The sequence below is a fragment of the Elgaria multicarinata genome, chromosome 17 (assembly GCF_023053635.1).
Source record: "Elgaria multicarinata webbii isolate HBS135686 ecotype San Diego chromosome 17, rElgMul1.1.pri, whole genome shotgun sequence".
Classification (NCBI taxonomy): Eukaryota; Metazoa; Chordata; class Lepidosauria; order Squamata; family Anguidae; genus Elgaria; species Elgaria multicarinata.
Window position 1 is genome coordinate 14,773,235 of NC_086187.1, and position 23,398 is coordinate 14,796,632.

At 46.4% G+C, this 23,398-nt stretch overlaps 1 protein-coding gene across 1 annotated transcript in view; it reads left to right on the plus strand.

Annotated features, from left to right (window-relative positions):
• Positions 1-219: 219 nt before the first annotated feature.
• NTN3 (netrin 3) overlaps positions 220-23,398 on the plus strand; it is a 92,325-nt gene continuing 69,146 nt past the window's right edge. Inside the window, exon 1 of the mRNA XM_063142987.1 lies at positions 220-1,213. Coding sequence (XP_062999057.1) covers positions 247-1,213 — 967 coding nt within the window. The 5' untranslated portion in view covers positions 220-246. The remainder of the gene's footprint in view (positions 1,214-23,398) is intronic.

Sequence of the window (23,398 nt, forward strand, 5' to 3'; positions counted from 1 at the left end):
AAGAAACTGCTGTGATGTATTCTATTTAACTAGGGGCTAGAAGAAAGTCCCCCCCCCCAAAAAAAGTTCCAGCATCTTCTAAAAGGTTTGCAAACTGTCTGGCTCTCCTCCCTTCAATCCATATCCCCCTCCTCTCAGCAAGACAAGCTGAGCTTCTGTCCCCCATCCAACCATTTAAATTTAAATTTGCTTTTGATTTAGAGAGAAGCTGGTTTCCGTGACGTCGGGACGTCTTGCAGTAGGAGGATGGATCCCGTGTGTATATTGTGGTTGCTCCTGTCTGCCTGCGGGCTCGACCTGTCTCAAGCTGTTAACCCCTTTGTGGTACAACAGCTTCCGCCGGACCCTTGCTACGATGAAAAAGGGGCTCCCCGACGCTGCATCCCAGAGTTCGTCAACGCCGCGTTTGGAAAGGAAGTGCAGGCCTCCAGCACGTGCGGAAAACCGGCCACCCGTCACTGCGATTCTTCGGACCCCCGGAAGGCTCACCCGGCCTCCTACCTCACCGACCTCAACACGGCTGCCAACCTGACCTGCTGGCGCTCGGATACCTTGCACCATTCACCCCAGAATGTTACCCTCACTCTCTCTCTGGGCAAGAAGTTTGAGGTGATCTACGTGAGCCTGCTGTTCTGCTCACCCCGTCCTGAGTCAGCTGCCGTGCTCAAGTCCATGGATTATGGCAAAACCTGGGTGCCGTATCAGTACTACTCATCACAGTGCCGGAAGATCTACGGCAAGCCCAACAAAGCCACCATCACCAAGCAGAATGAGCAGGAGGCCTTGTGCACAGATGGCCACACCGACCTCTATCCCTTGTCTGGTGGGTTGATCGCCTTCAGCACTCTGGACGGGCGTCCTTCCGCCCAAGACCTCGACAACAGCCCGGTCCTTCAGGACTGGGTGACGGCCACTGACATCCGAGTCATTTTCAGCCGCCCCCATTTGTTCCGGGAATTAGGGGGGCGGGACCATGAGGACGAGGACGGTGGGGTGAGCTCTTCCTCGTACTACTACGCTGTGGGTGAGTTCCAGGTTGGGGGACGCTGCAAGTGCAATGGGCACGCCTCGCGCTGCACGAAGGACAAGGAAGGCAAGCTGGTGTGCGACTGCAAGCACGGCACCGAGGGCCCCGAGTGCGACCGCTGCAAACCTTTCCATTACGACCGTCCGTGGCAGAGGGCCACAGCCAGGGAGGCCAATGAGTGCCTAGGTAAGAGAGCTTTCTGTCTTCCTATTTGTGCTAATTTGCTTCCTGGGCTGCTGCGATGGGTAGGCATGCTTGGCTTCTGACGAGGTTCATGCCTCTGCAGGGGGTGCACTGTCTGTCGATTCCTGGCACTTCCGGGCCCTGCTGCTCCTCATCCTGGCCGTCACTGCCTGTTCACCTCGCCAGAGTGAGGAGAGGAGAGCAGCGCCCTCTGCTTGCCCTGTGTTCTCCCCTTTGGATGGGGCCGCACATCAGGCCCAGAGGGAGAGGGCAAGTGAATGGGCAGCAGGAACTGAAGGGAGGAGGTGGAGGTGGGCCACCAGTGGTGTAGCTGAGCCAGGGCTCACAGGGTCAAAGCGCCAGGACTTTTTTATTAGCAGGGGCACTGATGACATCTGCTCAGACTTCCCTGTTCCCTCTGAGTTTAGCTGTAATCCGCACAGTGGCGGGGGGTGGGGAGAGAGAGAAATGGATTTTCCAACAACAATATAGGGTTCCCTGCTGGAATGCAAAGTATTTTGGAGCGTTTGGGTCTCGAATGGGCAGTTAAGACCCGTGAGCTTTACAAAACACCTGTTCCTGGTGGAGATGCCAGAGTGGGTTTGTTGAAATGGATGAATAGCGCTGCCTGTGATGTTGGACTCTTGTTGTGGGCGTGGCCAGGGGGGCTTTCATGATGAGTGCCCGCACTTGGAAATTGACCACTACACCACTATGGGCCACTCCAGCAAGGGGCCCACTGAGGGGATCTTGCCCAAGGTTTTTGGAAAACATGGAGGCAGCATTGTCCACTCCTCTCTGGTGGAGTAGATTTTCATCCGTTCAGATCCATTGCCTCTGCCCTTGCGGTAAAACCAAAATGAAACAAACAGACAAACAAAAGAACTGGGAGGGGAAAGACCAGATATGGCAAAAGGAAGAAACATTGTCAATCTTTTCTTTTTTTTCTGAGAGAAAATAATAATAATAATAATAATAATAATAATAATAATAATAATAATAATAATATATACAACAATAGGTATAAAATACATAAAACTGAATTAAAAACATAGTATACATTATTAAAATATCCTAAAAAACATCCTTAAAACATCCTAAAATTCCACTGGATAGGCCTGCCAGAATAGATCAGTCTTTATAGCTTTCTTAAATGCTAAAAGACGGTTAAGTTGATGAATCTCCTCCGGCAGGCCATTCCACAATTTGGGAACAGCAGAAGAGAAGGTCCTCTGGGTAATATTTGTCAGCCTAATTTTGGCAGGCTGAAGTAGCTTCTTCCCAGAGGACCTGAGTGTGCGGGGTGGATTGTATGGGAGAAGGCGATCCTGCAGGTAGCCTGGACCCAAACCAGGTAGGGCTTTAAAGGCGATAACCAACACAACTGGGTCATTGTGACATGAGCTTTCATAGGCCAGAGCCCTCAGCCTGCTCCATTTCTTTAGTCAAATGAAACGGTCCTGATAAAGTCATGGCTAGGTATGAGCATGGGTAGAGGTATAAGGACAGCAAGCCAGATTCATACAGTAGGTGGTTTTATAGAAATGGTCAAGACCAGGATTCAGATTTTGATAGTTAGGGCTAGTGCAAAACATTTTGCTACCTGAGGCAAAGGACAAGATGGCGCCTCCCCAACCCTGATTCCATGTACAAAAGCTGACAGGGCTAGCAGTAGAAGCTTATTCTAACACCAGTGACAGGACAGTATTGTGTTTCTCAGAATGCTCTTACTTTCAATGGGAGGCAAATGATGAGGCTTGCTAAGTAATCCACAAAGCTTTTATTAAGCAATATAAGCAATAAACGTCTCTTCTACCTGAATAGAGTCTAACCTCTAGGAAACGTCCCCTTAGGCAAAACTATGCAAACTAAGCAAGACAATTGTCCGTTCAAGAAGAATAAGAAGCTACTTCTCAAACGCCCCATAACTTCAGAGCACCTGGTGCGGAGGCAGGTTCTGGTGTAATCGAACCAACTTTCTCACGCCTTCCTTCCGCTCTGTGCGTTTCAGCTTCCGGCGGACCCTAGCATCAGCTAGTTTTTCGGGACGCTCACCTCCGGAAGAAACCTCACTTCCCCCTGAGCCTGTAGGATTTGGCCTTGAGGAGCTAAGCTCTGGAGAGGGCTGACTCCCAGCTGGTGAAGAGCCCGTGAAAGCTTCCTCCCCCACTGGTACAGGCTGGATGGTGCCCGGTGTTGCGTCTTCTAGTTCTGAATCTGATTCTGATTGATCACCTGAAATACCTTCTCCCAAAACAGGGGCAGTAGGGTTAGTTACGACACCATCCTCCACTGTGCCTCAGGGTAACAGGGTAGTTTGGGGTGGGTGGGGCAGCTTAGGTCACATGGCCCATACAGCTCTATCCATTCCATGTCTCTCACCAATCGGCTGCTTGGAGTAGCCACCTCACTATGCCTAATGGTAGGGCTGGCCATGCCAGTTTTCCAGCAATTACAGGTTATGTTTGGACTGTTTAAAGCCCTGTCAGAATTAGGGCTGGGTCCAGATATGAGGGGGTCTTCTGTTGGCCCCCTCCAATGTGGATGCCCACCATAAGATCCCCAGGGAGGGCTTACCTCGTGGCGTAGCAGAGCAGAAGGCCTTCTTGCTCACTCTCTTTCCTTTCCTTTTTAACTGAAAGGAGCAGCAAAGCTCCTGAGAGGCAGCCTTTTGGTGGCTGCTATTCTGTTTCCCCCACAATGCACTAGTTTGAAGCAATGTCTGCTGTATTGTGAGAAAACCAAAATGGCAGCAGCCAGCCAAGTTCTAGCTACTTAAACACAATCTGGGCGTGGCGGGGGGCACTGCAGCAGGACAAACAGACAGGTAGCTGTCAGTTCATTGCTGACACCAGGCCTTCTCAGAATGACGGGCTGTTTTTCTTCTGCTGCTGATTACTCATATGATTAAAACTATCCATACCACATCCTTCCATTAAAATGTGCCTTACAGCATCTAAAACAGTACAAAACGGCATCTGGACCTACCGAAAAAGGAAGTCTTTGCAAGTTGGTGGAGAATATCTCCAGTATTCGAGGCAATAAGCCTGTGTGCACCAGTTGCTGGGGAACATGGGTGGGAGGGTGCTGTTGCACCATGTCCTGCTTGTTCATCCCTGGCCGATGGCTGGTTGGCCCCTGTGTGAACAGAATGCTGGACTGGATGGACCCTTGGTCTGATGCAGCATCATGGCTCTTCTTATGTTCCTATATTCTTATGTTCTTATGACCATGAGAAAGAGGGAAATATCACCCTCCTTAAGTAGGATGTTCCATGGCTGAGCGTTTTTCTGCATTCCTTCTTCTGATCTGCTCTTACTTGCTATCTCTTCATTGATTTCTGACCTCTCTGCCAGCCCCACATCATCATTGGCTGCTTTGATCTGATGCTGGTCAGGGAGAAGCAACATTGGCTTAGATGCTGTGATGTCACTGAGTGTCATCACAGTATCCTTGGGGCAGGGCGGCAGAGTACTCAGGAGGACTGAATTGTATGGAAAATGAGCAACTTTTAATGAATCCATCCTTCCCCAGCTCAGCACACTCTAGATGTGTTGGACTGCATGTCCCATCACTGTGGACCATGCTGGTTGGGGGTAATGGATTTGTAGTCCAACACATTGGAAAAGTGCCAGGCCGAGGAAGGCTGAATTAAACCATCTAACTATTGTAGGGTGACCATATGAAAAGGAGGACAGGGCTCCTGCATCTTTAACTGTTGTATTGAAAAGGGAATTTCAGCAGGTGTCATTTGTATATATGGAGAACCTGGTGAAATTCCCTCTTCTACACAACAGTTAAAGCTGCAGGAGCTATACTAGAGTGAGCAGATTCAAAAGAGGGCAGGGCACCTGCAGCTTTAACTGATGTGATGAAGAGGGAATTTCACCAGGTTCCCCATATATACAAATGACACCTGCTGAAATTCCCTTTTCAATACAACTGTTAAAGATACAGGAGCTCTGTGCTCGTTTTTGGATGGTCACCCTAAACTATTGCCTGCACATGCACGGGATCACCAATGACACTCTGTTCATGTCAAGGCGGTAAAAAGCGGTCGAGCAGAAACATGACCATGCAGACAGGCAGTGATGTGACCCCGAGAGCAGAGGCGACAAACTTCAGTAGCATCCTGGGAGGAACTGAAGTCAGCGGTTACTTCCCTCTAACACCCCTTCCTATCTAGCTGAATACACGCCCTAGGGAGCGTTCCCTTTCGCATCCCTAGATCCTCTGGAGGTTCCGCCCTATGGCAGATGGGACCGAAAAGATGAACAAGGGGAGAGAAAAGGCCGGCCGGCTGAGCGTTGGGGGAGGGAGGCAGTGTCCCTTTAAGACATCCCTGATGGGCCCAGCCACACAAAGGCGGCTTAGCAGAGCTGCCGTGTGAAAGTTTTGCCTGTCGGCTCCGTCTCCCGTTTCCCCCTTTCCTCTCGCAGGCTTTGTGCCTTCTGTGAATGAGCCCCTCCATCACACGCCTCCAAGGGGGCTTAGCGGCTGAAAACTGGATTAGCTCCCCGAGTGTTCCCCTTTGTGCCTTTCAACCGTGACATCTCGCCGGCCAGCGGGAACAGACGCAGCAATTAGTACCAATTAAAGGGAGAGGGCCCGCCTGGGAAGTCCCCCCCCCCCATTCCCCATCACGCAGCTAAGCAAGGCAGGGGCTTCTTGTCTGGTAGTAGTCTCTGCCACGGCCACGCAGGACAGTCTGAAAGCCATCTCTGCCAGGGACTTCTGGCTGGAAGAGTCCCAGGTTGAGAGCAGAAGTGCAGGAACAGCAAGCCAGGAGGGATGGAAGAGAGCAGAAGGCCGGCTGATGCTGGAGGACGCCACTCTCCCCCCGGAGGCAGGAGGCTCCAATGTCAGTGGGAAGCACCTTGGATAGCTCTTATTATTATTATTATTATTATTATTATTATTATTATTATCATCATCATCATCATCATCATTTAGATACCACCCCATAGACGAAGCTCTCTGGGCAGTTTACAAAGATTAAAAAGATTAGGTTAAAATCAAAAACCAATAAACGAAATTTAAAAACAAAAACTTAAAAACATTTAAAACAATTTTTAAACACTCAGCCAGGCCAAAGCTCGTTCTGGAGTCAGTTACAACTCAACATATGCTGTTAAACGCCTGGGAGAAAAGGAAAGTCTTAACCTGGCGCCAAAAATATAACAATATTGCGCCAAGCGGGCCTCATCGGGGAGATTGTTCCATAATTGGAGGGCCACCACAGAAAAGGCCCTTTCCCTTGTTGCCATCCTCCTAGGGTGACCATATGAAAAGGAGGACAGGGCTCCTGTATCTTTAACAGTAATGTAGAAAAGGGAATTGCAACAGGTGTTAATTGAAGTGGGTGAGATTCCCTCTTCATCACAACAGTTAAAGCTACACTAGTTATAGTAGAGTGGCCAGATACAAAAGAGGGCAGGGCTTCTGCAGCTTTAACTGTGTTGATGAAGAGAGAATTTCATCCCCTTCAATTGACACCTGCTAAAATTCCCTTTTCTACATTACAGTTAAAGATACAGGAGCCCTGTCCTCCTTTTCATATGGTCACCCTACATCCTCCGAGCTTCCCTGAGAGTAGGCACCCAGAGGAGGACTTTAGATTGTAGTGTGCGGGTAGGGTTCTGACTGAACCCTGGAGCAGATTCACCACCCCTCTGATACTGGAACCACTAGCCTCCACTGGCCACTCTAGCTAAAGAGGGCAGGGCTCCTGCAGCTTTAACCGTTGTGGTGAAGAGGGAATTTCGCTAGGTGCTGCATGCATACAAATGATACCTGCTGAAACTCCCTTTTCTATACCACTGTTAAAGATGCAGAAGCCCTGCCCTCCTTTTCATATGGTCATGTTAGAATTGGGGGTCTTTTGGAAGGTAGTTGGCTGAGGTTTCCAGAAGGAAGAGTAATCTGGAGAACTCAGTTCTTTCCTTCTGGGACAGCCTCACCAACTTTGCTCTCAGAGAGAATGTCCCATTTAGTCAAAGATCAGTGGGTGGCATAAATGAATTGTGTGTGTATGTTTTCCTAAAAAGAAAATGTGTGTGGTTACTAAACACACACACACACACATACTCAAACACACCTCGGGATTTGAAAACTTTCAGGGTTCAGTAGATTTTGTGGTTTGGGCAGGCTTCCAAATTGTGGGCTTGGTGTATTTGGCACAACTGTTTGGTTGTCTGCAACTTAATGCTCTTTTATTATTATTATTATTTTGAGGGGAAAAGAAAAAGACAAGTTGAGTAAGTTATTCATCTGGGAATGTTTAGGCCTAAAGAACGTGGCCAGTTCAAGGGATGGACTAGATTATCCTTAGAGTCACCTCAAGTCAGGGAGGCTGAATTATTTTAACAGAATCTTTTTTTCCCCCTGAAGCAAATTGATTTTTGTTCCAAATATTTAAGCTGGCTCTAATTGTTATAAGGGAAGAATTATTTTTCACTGAAACTGGCCAAGGGTGCCAAACTCAGATGGGAATTGCTATTGAAATGCACAGCAAAGAGAGACAGTTCTGCCCCCCCCCAAAGAACTGGATGTCTCAGCAGACTGAGGTGGCTGCAGAGAAGAGGGAAGACGTGGCTGTTGGGCTGGTGCCAGTACCCTGTATCTTCGGGCAGCTGCCGGGGGCCCAGTGCCCTAGCAGGACCCCTCTGGGCTGTCATTATTACTTGGTTTTTATGGTCTGCCTATCTGGGCAGCACCAGTGCCTGGGTCTAGCCTCGAGTTAAATTTCCCTCAGCGTCCCCAGAGCGGCATCACTTTTGGGGCACTAGGGTTTCCATTTACATTTCCCACAATGCCTTGGAGTGATGCTACATTGTGAGCATTGTGGGAAACGTACATGGTGGCTAGACCCTGGCACTGCCAATGTAGTGCCATGCCCTCGCTAGAGGAATCCTCCTTGGAGGTAGAACTGGAGTCTCCAGAAACCAAGGGTAGATCAGTCACTGCCCAGACCAGGAGGAGCCTGGCCCTTCAGGGGAGGTGACTCCAGGTCCCTCCCTGTCAGGGGGAGGGGACTCTGACTCTGAAGCAGATGCTGAGCAACCCTCCTGGAGTGTAGTTGCCCAAGCAAAAAGCCAGTAGGCCTCCTGTAGGAAGGAGTACGTGTACAAAAAAAGGTCTCCTCAGGAGAAAGTGACTCCTCTTGAGTAGGGTTCTGGCCAGAGAGCTGTAATAGGCAGCAGCTGAGCCTGGGTGGGGCTCAGCAGGTTTTGTGGTTAAAAGTCAGAGCTTGCTTGTTGCTGGAAGCCATGTCTCATCAACTTTTCCTGTATTGTCTTCTGATTTCCTGACTCTGCCTTGTGTTTGAACCCCTGTGCAACAGACCTTGGACTTCTGCTTGACTCTGCTACTGGATTGTGTATGTAATGGACAGCCTACCTTGGGCTTTGATACTTTGCCTGTTTGACTCTTCTGCCTTTGCCTGAATGCCTTGGAACTGAATCCTGTCTGCTGGAACTTTGTCTTGGTTGAGTACTTTGCCTTGTGGTCAGCCTTATCGCTGAGACTGCTACAGCAGGACATGTAGCCCTTCTAAATTTTGGAGTGGAGGTGCTCATCATGACTGTCCCCATAGCCACACCCCCATTGAGGGTTTAAAAATGCAGGCGGCTGTGTTGACCCATATGAACAAACCAGTTCTTACAGTTTTCATCTCTGCTCTCTGTTTTTATCTTTGAGCACATTTAGGACACTCTCCAGTCTCCTTCCTTCTTGAATTCTTGGAGCGCAGGGCATATAGAACTGACCAGGGATGAGGTCAGATGGTGGCAATACTAGTGAGATTGCAAGGAGCAGCAAGGGTTTTTACTGCTCTTGCCAGGTGGCTCTCTAGCTGTTCCTGACAAGCCATGATGAAGTCACCCTGTTGGGTTCAGATGTTGCAAAAACTACCCTGAAAACAAGCCACCTGGACAAGTCAACAACAAGCCATGGATTCTCCAGGTGGCTTGTTCATGGGAAAAACAACCCACAATGAAAAAGATGCTGTGTTCAGTCATCACAAATAAGCTACCTTGAAGCACCCCATGATGACAACCCTACATGGCTTATTGTGTCATGAGAACCAGGTCATTGTTGGGGGGAAATGAATCCCCCCCTGCCTCACAGTTATTATGAGGTTTTAGCTAAATTCAGAGGGGTCCAAAGAGTTGAGGGGTGGCTGATGACATCAGCGTCCCTGCTAATAAAAAAAAAAGTGCTGGCTTTCCTGTGAATTCTGGCTCCACTACATGGCTCAGAATGGTTGTTCCACTGCTACTACCAGGTAAGCCCAGTAAGGCTGACCAGTAGAGAAGGGGGTCTATGAGAGGGCAATTTGCTTGGACTCTGTCAATTACGGAGTTGGCCCTGGTTGGCCAGGCCCTAACTAAGGAGGAGTCTCCACGTATCAGAATACTCACACCACGTGGAGGAATGCATGATTTCCCAAGGACAAGGTAGAGCCAATGTGTTTGGTGCCAGAAAGAAGGGGCTCTTCCTTCTTGGAGCACATGTCAGAATCCTTGGAGGCTGACAGTTTAGACACAGTCATATTGAGGGGATTTCTTTAAGCTCTCCTGGGGTTCACTTGTATTGAAGTCAGTCAATTTCTTCCTAAATCTGTATCTTTAAATATAAATTAGCGTATACAAATATCATGCAAATCTGCACCCTCTCTTTGTTGAGGGGTGTTTCATGTTCTCTTTTGGGGTGGTGCTTAAGTGGGCACCCTAGGTCTAGGCTGGAGGGGGCCCATCTCATTCTTTGGGTCAATAGAAGAATTAGACCCGCCAAATGACAATGCATTCGCTTTTGTTACCAAATGGAACAGAACTATGACTAATTTGGAAGGTATTCATCATGAAACAAACCAAGAAAAAATGCACACCAGACACAGATAAACTTCTGAGCAAAATAAATCCCTTATGCCGCAAACAGTCCGATCTGATGTGTGTTTACTCAGGGCATCGCCATGTCAGGAAGAGCTCTACTTGTTGACATCTGCCTGTCACGTTGCTTCTAAAGGTGCAAAGGCTGTGTCCTCCCCCTGCCCCTCTACTTTGGGGGAGGACATTACTGCTGATGCTTTTTAAATTCACCTGACTTCAAATGTCTGCACCAAGTTTGGGATGCCAAATTTCCTCTGTTTGTTTTCAAGGTGGAATGGATATAGAAGGAGTTCCTCAGTTTTATTTATTTTTCATTCCAGATGTTTATTTTGTTTGTCATTTTATTCATAATATTTATATGCTGCTCCCCATCCAAAGGTTTCAGAGCAGTGGATAACAAATAAAATAGAAGATTAAAAACACCATATTAAAAATACAATTTTTAAAAGAACAAAGTTCTGATAAAGCCCCTGTACTGAAAAAAACACAAGACTGGTTATTCACAGAAAGCTTCTGAAACAATACAACCCTGGTGCCTGCCTGACCTCGAAGGGCAGGGAATTCCATAGAAAGGGGGCCACCACTCTGAAGGCTCTTCTCGCGTTGGGCTCCAATCGGACCATAGGAACAGGAACATGCTAGTACAGTGTTCAGGGTGTTGTACACTAGTACTAGCGCCTTAATCCTGGCTCGGTAGCGAATAAGCAGCCAGTGCTGTTCCCTCAGCAAAGGAGTTAAATGCTGAAAAGGGGCAGCTCCTGACAATAGCTGAGCTGTTTTATATCACTTATTTACGGATGTTTTATATCACGTATTGAAAGCAATTTTTGCCCCACTCAGTCAAAAAAGATCTTATAGCAGCTTACAGATCAATAAAGCAGTGTGTGTCTGCCCTCAGGTTTACAAGGTGATAGACATAACACAAAAGGAAAAAGGGGTGGGGAGGGAGAAGGAAAACAAGCAAAGTCAGGCATTTGTTCTTAAAATTACACTTATAAGGGCCAGCTGGAATATAAAGAATGCAGGAGGGAGGAACCAAAAGGCCCCTGTTTCCCAAGACCTCCATCTTTCTCTCCCCCCCGATTACTAATGTACAAAAAAGCAATCTTCATGTGGTTATGCATATGACCGTACCATGTCAAGATTCTTTTTGCGTTGTATTTTACAAACGTGCGGGACTGCATGCATGCAGTGGTAAAAGATTGCAGCACAAAGAGTCTTGATGCAGCCATCCAAATAGTAGTGCAGTGGGCACGTTCCAGTTCGCAGGGCTCCTAGTCAAACTGGAATTTACAAACATGCTAGATTTGATGTACAGATTGGCTAATTACGGGTTTCTGCAGTATCACCAACTAGGGTGAAGAATTTCACAATGGATTTGGTTGTACTCTTGAGAAAACAGCTGCATCCTAAGCCATAGGATTTATTTACTTGTTTACAAAATGTGTATACTGCTCTATATCTAACAGATTCTGGAGTGGTGAACGTAAGAGGCACAATAGTAAAAAGATACAAGGATTAAAACACTGTATTAATAATATTACAGAATGCTAATCAAAACTGTGGCTGGTCAGTTAAGAAATGTTTCCTGGAACAGAACTGTTCCTAGGAGGCACTGGAAGCAGCAGAGTGTTGCTGCCTGCCTGACCTCCAGGGGCAGGGAGTTCCAAAGAGAGGGAGCCACCACGCTGAAGGCTCTTCTCCTGGTGGACTCCAATCAGGCCACACTTACTATCAAGAGGGGCAGTTATGTGGGGAGGGCGGGCTGAAGAACACTCTGGTTGTATATATACACCATATACTGATAGGATTAAAAATAATATTGAACAAGTACGCCCCCCCAAAAAAATTCTCCAGAAAGCAAAACAAAAACAATGATTTACGGGGGACAGGTTGAAGAAAATACGAATGACCAGGAAGTCAGGGATTGTAATATACCTCCCCAAACACAGTGGTTGTTTGCCACCTAATAATAAACCTCAAAATCTTGCAAGGACTTGCTTTCCTCCTCCCACACTTATGGCACAAGCCAGATATACATCAAGAAAAGCAGCCTCTCCCGGTGTGGTTTGATGCTTCCTGTCTCCAATGGAACAAGGATGTGCAGGATGGGTTGCAAAATGAGGAATTAAGAAACCCAACACAGCTAGCATACCCTCCAACGTTTCCCAGATGAAAATAGAGACCTTTATAAGTAGGTCCCTCCCAACATTCCAGAGCTGGTCCTGCCATGAGGTAGAGTGAGGTGAAAGACTCAGGCAGCAGGTTCCAGGGCACAGCAATCAGGGCTGGCGTCAAGGGTAGGAAATGGTTGGGCACTTGGCTGAGAGCTCATAAGCCAGCAGGGGGCCATTGAAAGCCAGTGTGGTGTAGTGGCTAAGGTATTGGACTGGAAGTCAGAAGATCTGGGTTCTAGTCCCCACTTGGCCATGGAAACCCACTGGGTGACTTTGGGCCAGTCACAGACTCTCAGCCCAACCCTACTGCACAGGGTTGTTGTGAAGATAAAATGGAGAGGAAGAGGATTATGTATGCCACCTTGTGTTCCTTGGAGGAAAAAGGCGGGATATAAATGTAACAAATAATAAATAATAATTACCAAAAGCCCCCTGGAGTCGCTCCACCATTGCAACCTGCTACTTTACCTGTGTCTCACTCTGGTCGAGACAACAGTGGTGGTGAAAAGGAGGACAGGGGTACTGGGTGGCATTTCCATGAGATATTTATTTATTTATTTGTTTGTTTGTTTATTTATTTATTTATAGGCAAGGTTTACTGGCTTTAAGCAAAAAGCAACCCAGAAAAGAAGATGCAAATAAATTGACGGAATTAATCCCCAGGGCAAATTTCTTCTGATCCAATTCTAAACTCACTAGTAGGAATTATCCTACTTAAACCGAAATTCAGGAAGAGTAGAATACGGAGCAGAATGAACCAGAAAATAAATTTAAAAGTCACAAATAACGGAACCAGGAAAATCTCATCCATCATGTCAGATTGGAACTTGAGGTGTCCTAGAGGATTAAACATTGTTACCTTGTTCAGAGTGACTTTATTCAGACAGGACAGTTTACCCTAGTCAAAGACATCTATATTTAAATCTGATCTGTCTCCGGCTTTGACAGCTGATCTCTCAATGTTGTCTCAATTCTGGCCAGCATCATCTTGATGTTCCTTAATATTCTTAAAGAACTGCATTGACAATTAAACTGTTCAGAGTGCTGAGCTTGCTAGATCCACGAACATCACTTTGCAACATAGCTGCTTGGCTCTTTGAAAGTTCATCAGCTTGCACTCATCAGTACAGCTCATAACTCCATCCTATGCAATGAAATGAAACTGCCCAAATCTGGCATCCTGAGCTTGTGGGCTTTAGTAACTTTAAAGTTTGCAGAGCCTGAACTGCTGAATCAAAGCAGAACTCTTGACAAGACCTTAAATACTTCGCAAATGATTACGGTAATTTGAACTGATAGCTCAGGTCTATGGTTTTGCAAGCGAAGCTTGCTGGAAAAGCACAGCTCAAAGTTTAGTGCATAAAATCTTAAATATTTAGTTAAACCTATTATTTGGCATTGATATAAGGAAAGTTGAAGCCTGTTTTGTGTCTAATACAAAGGTGGGCAAACTTCAGGGTTGTTGGATCATTATTTATTTGTATTTTTAATCAGAATGCCGACGTCCACTAACCAGACCTAGGTGAATAAGACATACACTGTGATTGAAAGAATATGGTGCTTCTGAGCACATTCTGAGCCTAGGAATTTATTCTCTGCACCAAAACTAAGCACACACAAATCCCTTCCTGATTGCCCCAAGGGTTCTGCATTTGAGCAGCCAAACTCAAGTGGGGAAAGCCTTTATGTTGTTGCTATTGTTAAACACTTGGCAATCAGAATTTTTGTTAGTCTACTCCAAATCACTCAGAGACTTACCAGAGAGCCAGTTGTGGTGTAGCGGTTAGAGTGTTAGACTGGGAGTCGGGAGATTCGAGTTCTAGTCCCCACACGGCCATGGAAATCCACTGGGTGAATTTGAGCCAGTCACAGACTCTCCAACCTACCTCACAGGGTTGTTGTGAAGATAACATGGAGAAGGGGAGGATTATGTACGCCACCTTGGGTTTCCTGGAGGAAAAAAGTTGATATATAAATGCAATAAATAAATAAAATCACAATCTAGCTTTTGCTCATCCTTGGTCTAACACACATGTAGGAATATCATCAGAATGCAAATATTAAAATATTTAGATTGCCATCCTTTGCATACTTACTTGGAAGGAAATCCCACTGAATTAAAATGACTTACTTTTGAGTGTACGTGCACAGAATTCCGCTGACCCTATACTTTTCTTGTCTTTACTTTGGGAGTCAGCCCATTAAATGGTGGAAATGTTACTGTCAGGAATAGAAGTCAGGAGTGTGTTTATTCAGTTGTCCACCTGTCTGCTTATCGAGGAATAATGATCGCATATGAAGCTGCCTTGTTCCAAATAAAATCGTTAGTCCATTTGGCCAAGCATTGGTTGCTCTGACCTCCCGTGGCTCTCAGGCAAAGATTTTCCCCAGACCTGCTATGCAGGACCCTTTTAACTGCTAGTGTTGAGGGTTGAACCTGGAACCTTCTGCAGATGAAGCCTATGCTCTACCACTGGAATTCCATGAGTGTGTGGGTGAAAACTAAGCCTGCACACAGTTCCCCTTCCAATTCGCCTTGGTTGTTTTTTTCTGGAAATGGCCTTTTCCAGCTGCTGTAGTTTGCAACAGTAGAGCCACCATCTTCCTTAAAGATGCCAGCTCGCCAGTGAGAGCGGAGCCTTTGGGTAAGTCTAGGGGGCAGTTGGGGGGGCAGCAGCTGGTCATTGGGTTGAAGCACTTCGGGTGCTTCGGGCCGAGGTGGCCCAATCTGGTCCTGATTCAGGTTTGGGGTTCAGGACCAAGTTAGTGCTACCACCCCTGTGGATTTTGTTCCATCAAACCCCCTGCTGGCATTGACCCAATCTGTAGTGAATCAAGCCAGTAGGCTGACTGTTCTTTTTTTAATGCCAGGATTTTGGACAATTTGAAGGGGGATCTTGAATTTTGTGCAAATGGTGTAATGATTCATTCATTTTTTAAATGGTGATCTTGCGCAAGTCCGCCTGTCCGCTATGTAGTCCTGTGGAGGCATATTCCTCTCTTGTCAATATCCTTGTCAGTTTCATCCCCTCCACACCCTACTTCTTTAGCCCAACAGAGCCGCATTCCATACTTGTCAAAGAACTTGTCAATTCCATCCTCCCCTTCCACACTTCCCAATCTCCTCCCACCTGCTTTGATGGTGCCCCCTTCAAGAATTGCTAGCACTTGGGTTGCTCGCACGATCCAACAAGTGGGCCAAGATAAACGCAGCGTCATGCTCCCAAACAATTTTATTAATGCCATTGAGGGGAGCGGCGGCGTTTCCAGGACCCGGATTCCCCTCCTACGCAGCGGAAGTCACAACCCTGCCCTGCGGGCACTGAAGCCAGGCCTTTCTCCAGCAAAGGCATGGGGGTGTAGCTCCAATCTGTTGTGGGTTTGGCATTGATGTCCTCTCTAGAATTTCACGAAGACTGTTCCATTGACTAATTGTTCCCAGCCAATTCCCAGACTGTGTGCTCGGCGCTCGGCTTGCTTGCGGAAAGGAGGCAGGTTACAGTTTCATGGGTGGGGGGATTTCAAAGGCCTTTTGGAAAGGGAACACAGAGTTGCAGCATTCCGTAATTGGCCCATTATTTACCAATTAATTGAACCTGTGATTGTTTAATTGGTCATGTGATTTTTGAAGTGGGGGGAGGAAAAATTGGCTGTACTTTTGCGAGGAAGGAAATGAGCTCCTATATAATTAGCCTGAAACTATGCAATTAAATTCTTATTAATACCCTCAAACAGCAGGGACCATTCAGGCCTTTAATTAGTGATTAACATGAGACAGGGAGAGATTGAGTTGTTACAAAAACTGGCTCGTGGTTAGAGTAACAAGTTTTTAGCTGCTCTTCCTCCCCTCGACTTGGGAGGGAAGGCAAAGAATATGCAAACGACAGGCTTCGTGGTGGAGGAAGATCAAGCGCAGTCATGTTGGGGAAGGAATCAGAGGCAGCCCTGCCAACTCTGCTACTTCAGTGGATTGCCTGCTCCAGTCTCCCTTCCAATTTACTTTTTTCTTGGACACTATCTCTCAGGTGTGGTGGTCTGAGCAAAGCAGGTAACCATCTAGGCAGGTGGCTGTTCTGGGAAGCCAGCCGGTATACTGGGAACGTCAGCCCGAGAGTAGTTCAGCAGACTACTGCACTCTTCTCTTCTCTGGCCTTCCACTGTCTCACCTTGATCCCCCCCTTAGGGTGGCTGGGTGGCCTACTTTACAGAGGACAGTCCTCTATTTTGGACATCTGGCAGAGGAAAGTCCTCTGCTTGAAGAGATGTTCAGCCCAAGGCTGGTCTAAAGTGAAAGAACCATAAGGAGGGAAACCATGGGATGGTTTGGGGGTTTGAAGTTACCCATCCAGAGTGAACATTGAGCTGACACTCAGGTCAGAATATCACAGCCTCCCCCAATATGGTGACATGTATTGTATTTCTGTTCATAGTACAGTATTGTTGTCTATATCTACCCTGCACCTGCAATAGTGATTCATTGCAGTGCATGGTCCTGATCCATATCAAGACCACAATGGTGAGTGTAAGTCCCTCCTACCTCCACTCCTCAAAAGTCCACTGTGCAAGTTGTATGCATTTTTATACAATACACACATGTTACAAGCCATTTCCCTCCAATATAAGCCTTTCTGGATGTATTTTTCCCTAATGTGCGTATTTTTTTGATCAGAGAACTGCATCACAAAATTTGGAGAAGTGCAGAACACCACGGATCATTTATGTCTCTGTTTACATATTAGTTCAGTAAGTGCAAATTAGGTCATTTCGTATCGAAATGTGAACCGAACTCATTTCACCTTCCATCCTTACTTGGTAGCAGCATGAACACCGCCAAACAGACTGTGCACCAGGAGTCTTGCCAGGTACCCTTAGGGTCTGTGTTTTGCGGAAAGATAAAGACCTGTTTTTAAAAGCCATTTCAGGTTATGTTCTGCTGGTTTCTCTGGTTAATTCAAGTTTTAATACTGTGTGTTAACATTGTCTTCACTGTTAAGCTATGATTTTAGTTTTGTTCGCATTTGCTGTGAACACTTCTATTTATTAATTACATTTCCCCGTCCTTTTCACAAAGGGCTCAGACTTGTTGCATGGTCTCCCTTTTTATCTTCGCAAGAACCCTGTGTGGTAGGTTGGACTGAAAAAGCATGACCAGCCCAAGATAATCCATTAAGCTTTATGGCTGAGCAGAGATTTGAACCCAGGCCATCTGGGTTGAAGTTCAGCACTCTAACGTACAACCCAAACATATCACTTCATCAAGGACAAGTCCCTATTTTCTGGTCTCTGTTGCTGAAAAATGAATGGGTGGTACCAGACTGTCATTCCATTACTGTGAATGATGTTGTGCTAGCAGAAACTCTGTGTTCCAAGCTATGCATAGAGAGAAGAATCCAAACATAAAGTTATGTTTGCACAAGCAGTCATGCATTACACCTGCACAACTGGTTGCACATTTCACTTGCACAACTGGTTGTGCAACCTGTTGTGCATTACGCTTGTGCAACTGCTTGCACATTATGCTAATGCAACTGTAATGCACAGCCACTTGCACAGGAGAAAGGTTCAGCAGAGCTCTGCTAACGTTATTTGAGATTGCAGAATGACACCATTGGATGTCGCCCAATGTCCCTATTTGGGGCTTTGGGGGAGACCTTATCAGAAATGTTGTTCATGTTGCAAGTGTTGTCATCAAAACGTAGGAACATCCATGCTGGATTAGACCTACGGCCTATAGTCTAGCATCTGTTTTCCACAATGGCCAATGAGATGCCTTTGGGAAGCCTTCATGTGGGACACCAGTGCAATCACATTCGCTCTATGAATGGGACTACACTGGTCTCTCCCTTGCTTTGGTGTAAATCTTGAAAAGCTGAGAGTGCACCTAACGATGTATGAGAATTCCGTTTTGGGGGTGAAAACCTGACAGATTTTTCTGGTTTGGCCTTGGTGGATTTCATTCCGTTCCTCCCTGCTGGTGTTAATTCAATCTGTAGTGAGGCAAGTCAATACACAGATTCTGGTGTGTGTGTGTGTGTGTGTGTGTGTGTGTAATGGCAGCAATTTGTGCAAATTGGATGTTTATTTTTATTTTGGGGGGATCTTGAAATTTGAACCAATGGAGCTGGGTTTTTTTTAAAGAAAAATGTTGAACTTGCGCAACTGCGCAGGTTTGCCTGTCTGCTATATAGCTCCGCTGCTCTTGTCAATGTCCTTGTCAGTTTCGTTCTCTCCACTTCCTTTAACCAAGCAGAGCCAGATTCCATACTTGTCAAAGAACTTTTCAGTTCCATCCTTCACTTTGCGACTTCCCAAGCAACAGTAGGAATTTACAAGTTGACAAGATCCAATTTGCGCAAGTCACTATTTGCACAAATTTTGGAATGTGGGGGAAAGCCTGCAAAACATTTCTGGAATTAGAACAACAACAACAAAATCTGCTAGGGTTTGCCCAGCTTACCAGAATGGAAATATTTATTATTTATTTATTTTATTTATTTATTACATTTTTATACCGCCCAATAGCCGAAGCTCTCTGGGCGGTTCACAAAAATTAAAACCATCATAAAACAATCAACAAGTTAAAAATACAAATACAAAATACAATATAAAAAGCACAACCAGGATAAAACCACGCAGCAAAATTGATATAAGGTTAAAATATAGAGTTAAAACAGTATAATTTAAATTTAAGTTAAAATTAAGTGTTAAAATACTGAGTGAATAAAAAGGTCTTCAGCTGGCGACGAAAGGAGTACAGTGTAGGAGCCAGGCGGACCTCTCTGGGGAGCTCATTCCACAACCGGGAAACACTGTGAAATCCTGTCAGGCTTAAATGGAACCGAATCTCCAGTGTCACACATCCCTAAGTGCACCTTCTCTTTCTCCTGGTTGTTGGATGAGGCCTGCTCTCTAGTCCTAGAACAATTCTCCATATTCTTTGTGTCCACTTTCTCCATGCGGTGGATAACCGATAATTAACATCCATGCGATGGATAACCGATAAATAATATGCACACCCTAAGGAGGAAGTTGATGGGCCGAGTGCAGAGCTGCGCTGGGTCATATCTGTCTAGTGGGACAGAGGTTCCTCATATCTGGTCTGGGAAATATCCCTCTTTTTCACTCCTTCTGACCTTCAGCTCTGTGTTACAATTGAACCTCTTTTGACTTTGCTGCCCACACAACTGTCTTCAGCAGCTTCAATGACACCTTGTTTCACTGTATCTTTGGGGTACAAAGTTTTCACGCCCCCCCCCCCAACTGTAATGTCTGAAAGCAAGGGAGAATTGGGCTGCATGCAGAAGCTTAGGTAATGCTCTGGAACAGTTCCTTTCCCCTCCAGGACAGATTAGCAGCCAAGATGGAAAATGTCTCCTGCACAGGTTACATCTGACAGTTGCCAATACAAGTCAAAACAGTGGGAGCTTTAGCTAGGTCTAAACAGTTGTAGCTATGCAGACAGAGTAGAGTGCAAAAGTAAATGGGATAGCTTTCTGGTTTAAAGACAAAGGGCCACAGCAAGGGAGAGTCCAAAGACCTGGAAGATGTTTTCAATAGCTAGAACCTGGATAGCAAACTGAGCAAGCACACAGGGCATCTGATCACAGCCTTCTCCACTATGCTAAGACATACTGCGTTTCTGTTGAAATGCTAGTCATTATTTCAAGTTTTGTATCAACACATTCTGCAAATATATGTTGTCCTTTGTGCTCTTTTTTTTTTGGTGATGTATAAGTAGTCACTTATCTGATCCCTATCATTCATTGCTCTGTGTGTGTGTGTGTGTGAGAGAGAGAGAGAGAGAGAGAGAGAGAGAGAGAGAGAGAGAATATGGGTTAGTGGCTTAGCAGGTTAGCACATAGAAATGGATGGAGTTCTAGCTCCCCCTGGTTGCTTCCAGATCAGATGTAATTTACATGGTTCCACCACCTCTTCTGGTAGCAGATGTTAAGGCTAAGTAGAGCAGGGCCTTTTCCATAGTGGCCCCATGTCTCTAGAATAGCTCTCTTTTTTTAGTGTTCTTGATTTTTAAACCAGACTTGGACTGGTCAACCCTTCAAACACAGAACACCATCAAACAGAGGACTGTCTTCTGTGAAGTCGGAACCTCTTTCTGATTTTGCCTCCTTTTTTACTTTTATTTTTGTGATGGCAGCATTATAGTATTTTACTGCATAATTTGGTTTGTGCACAGGTGCACTGCAGAAAGTTGTTGTTGTTGACAATACCTTGCTCTGAGGTTAGGATGGAGCGAGGGCTCCCAGGAAAAGAGTCCAGGGGACGTTATTCTAGCCAGTATAAAACTGTTTGAACTTTCAGAGTTTTCCCTCGTGTGCTCTGTTGCCATTTGATCTTCGAGGGGTTTGCCCCCTGCCTTCCCCCTCCCCAGCCTTCTTCTGTTACAAGGAAGAGAACAAGAGAGAGAGAGCTGCAAACCTTGCAAGGAAGGGGTGAGAGTTGGAAGGTGAGTTAGCAGAAAGGAAATTTCACGGATACGATAAGCAGGGCCCAGCGGTTAAATCTTGGGCTGACACATTAATGAATTTCGCAGCATGCCTGGAAAAACTCTCACCCCTGCCTAGACCTGACCAGGAAAGGGAGGGATGAGGTTGGGTAGTGTGAGGGCAAAGGAGGACGGCGGGGGCAGAACGGGAAGGGAATCTTGTTTGCATTATCTTTTTGCAAGTGTTAAACAGGAGCTGGGGGTGTTTTCCCCACACTGTTAAAAAAAAAAAAGCATTGGTGTACACAGATCTCTCTATTCCGCTCCCAGCCCTGGTTCGGTTTCTGTGGCTAATCGGAGAGACGAAAAATAACCGGGGTTGGGAGGAGGGGAAACTAGCAAAATGACTTTAGCAGCTCTGCTCTCCGCTGCTGCCGCCTCCCCCACCCCGCTCTGCTCCATAACCTGGCCACAGCTGGTAGTGTGTTCATGTTCCTTAATAGCTCTGGCAGCGAATAGCAGAAAGGACGTTTCTGCCCACCCCGCAGCCCAATTCAAGGTGGGTGGTCTTTGCGTGGGCACTGGGAAGGGGCTTTGGATGGAACAGGCTGTCTGGGGAAGAACCGGGAACCCATCAGAGTGGGAAACTGTCTCCCCCACCCCAATTTCTTTTGGGGACCTTGTTTCGGCTTCCAGGGTAAGCCTGCGCCTCGGAAGAATCCAACCTGTGGCTCAAGGAAGGCTTTTTGTAAAGTGTGTGTTGTCGTGTGTATTTTAATGTTTAAATGCCACCATGGCCTCCATCTAGGTTGGCCATTTATGAATTGACTGCAAAGAGAAAACGCGTCACCCCAAAAGAGGGCGAAAGAGGCGGCTGGTTTGCGTAATATTTGCATCTGCCAATTTGTATGTGTAGATGCCAATATAGAAGAAATTGTTATAACTTAAACAGCAATACAGTTCATCTCAGCAGAATGGGGGGGGGCTGTGGGCCAGGTGACTGTGTGCCTCCTGTTCTGCTGCCCCGGTGATTACTGTGGATGGGCAAAAGTACTTATGGGTTGGTGTTGTTTTTTATCTTTGAACCATAATTGGGGAGGACTTCAAACAGAAGATGCTTTCAAGTAGAGGACTGTCTGCTCTAAAAGAGGAAACATGGTACCCTCTACCCTGTGGAGTCTGGTGGCTTTGATATCTCTGGGGTGGTGAATCTGCTCCAGGTTTCAGTCAGAGCCTTATAGGAGCTTTCCATGGTGCAAGTACCTTGGAGAGCTCCTTTAATGCTCTGACCGGTTCTGATTGAAACCTGGAATAGATTCTCCACCCCACCGACATTGGAGCCACCAGCCTCCACTGCTTACACCCAGACAACATGGGGGCATTCTGTATATAGGTGAGATATAAGCTGAATGATAAATAACAACAACCGCTGGGATCTGAAATGGTCCAGTCTAAGAAGAACAGTATTGTGAACCATTTGTGAAAACTCTTGAGTTTTCCAGTAGCTGTGTGAACATGTAGGGATGTTGCTGACACCTGACTGGGTCGATTGTTCGTGGGCCCATGGATTGAGCACTGCGCAGCCCAATGAGTGCTTGGCAGCGGTCTGCCCTCGTCTGGAGCCTCCGGAGTGTGTGACAATGGAGGCTCTGGGAATTACGTGATTTTCTCTTTGCATAAATGGGGCCTTTACGGCCGCCATTTATGCAAAGGGACCAATGCTGACTCCAGCTTTTTGAAGGGCCCTTGGACAAGAAAACCTGAATGGCCCCTGCAACACCACCACCTCACACACAAGGCTTTGACACACACACCTTCCTCAGGCTAAGCAGCAGCACTTAAATACCTGAGGAAGGGGTAAAAAAAAAAGTATAACCTTTCCCTTATAGCAGAGGGGAAAGAGAAGGAGATTTGGAAAAAAGGCTTTTCTGTGAATATACAGGCTGAAGATTTAATGTAATGTGTTTATTTATGAACCAATAGAGCAGGAGACACAGCCAAACTGACATGTGGTTTTATGGTAGCAAAATAAAGAAAATGTTTATTGTTGTTTGCGGTTCTTAGTTCCTTTGAATTATATTCCAATCCTGCCTATTCTTAATAATACTGGTAGTAACTAATTTAATAACAACAGTCCCTATGATCTTATTTTCACTCACTCCTCACACAACTCCTGACAAGAAATCACACAGCTAAACCCATCTACCCTCTAAATGCAATCACCAACCAAACACTTCACAAACCATTGAGCTCCCCCATATATAGACTCCTCCCCCTTTCCACAGCATCACCAGCCACACCCACTCAGTCCAACATTACGCACTCTCTAAACATACTCATCCAGATATACCTAAGGGAATAGAAATGTGGGTGACGCCACAGTCCCCTCCCTCAGTGAATCTACCTTCTCACCACCATCATCACCAGCCGCTCTTGCTCCTTCTCCTCTGACTCATCATTGCTCCCACCTGCTTGGTTGGCAGGCAGAGAGCCAGACAGCAAGTCGGCGGTGGCGTCTCCTGCTCCTCCGTTTCACTGTCGCCATTGTGAGGGCCAGAGCAAGAGATGGGTGAACAAGCAGATTGCCATGGTGAAGATGAGGCACAAGTCCAGGGGCTCTTCTCATTGGGCCCCTGCTGGGGTGTGGTCCCTTGGCAGGTGCCCGACCATGCCTACGCTT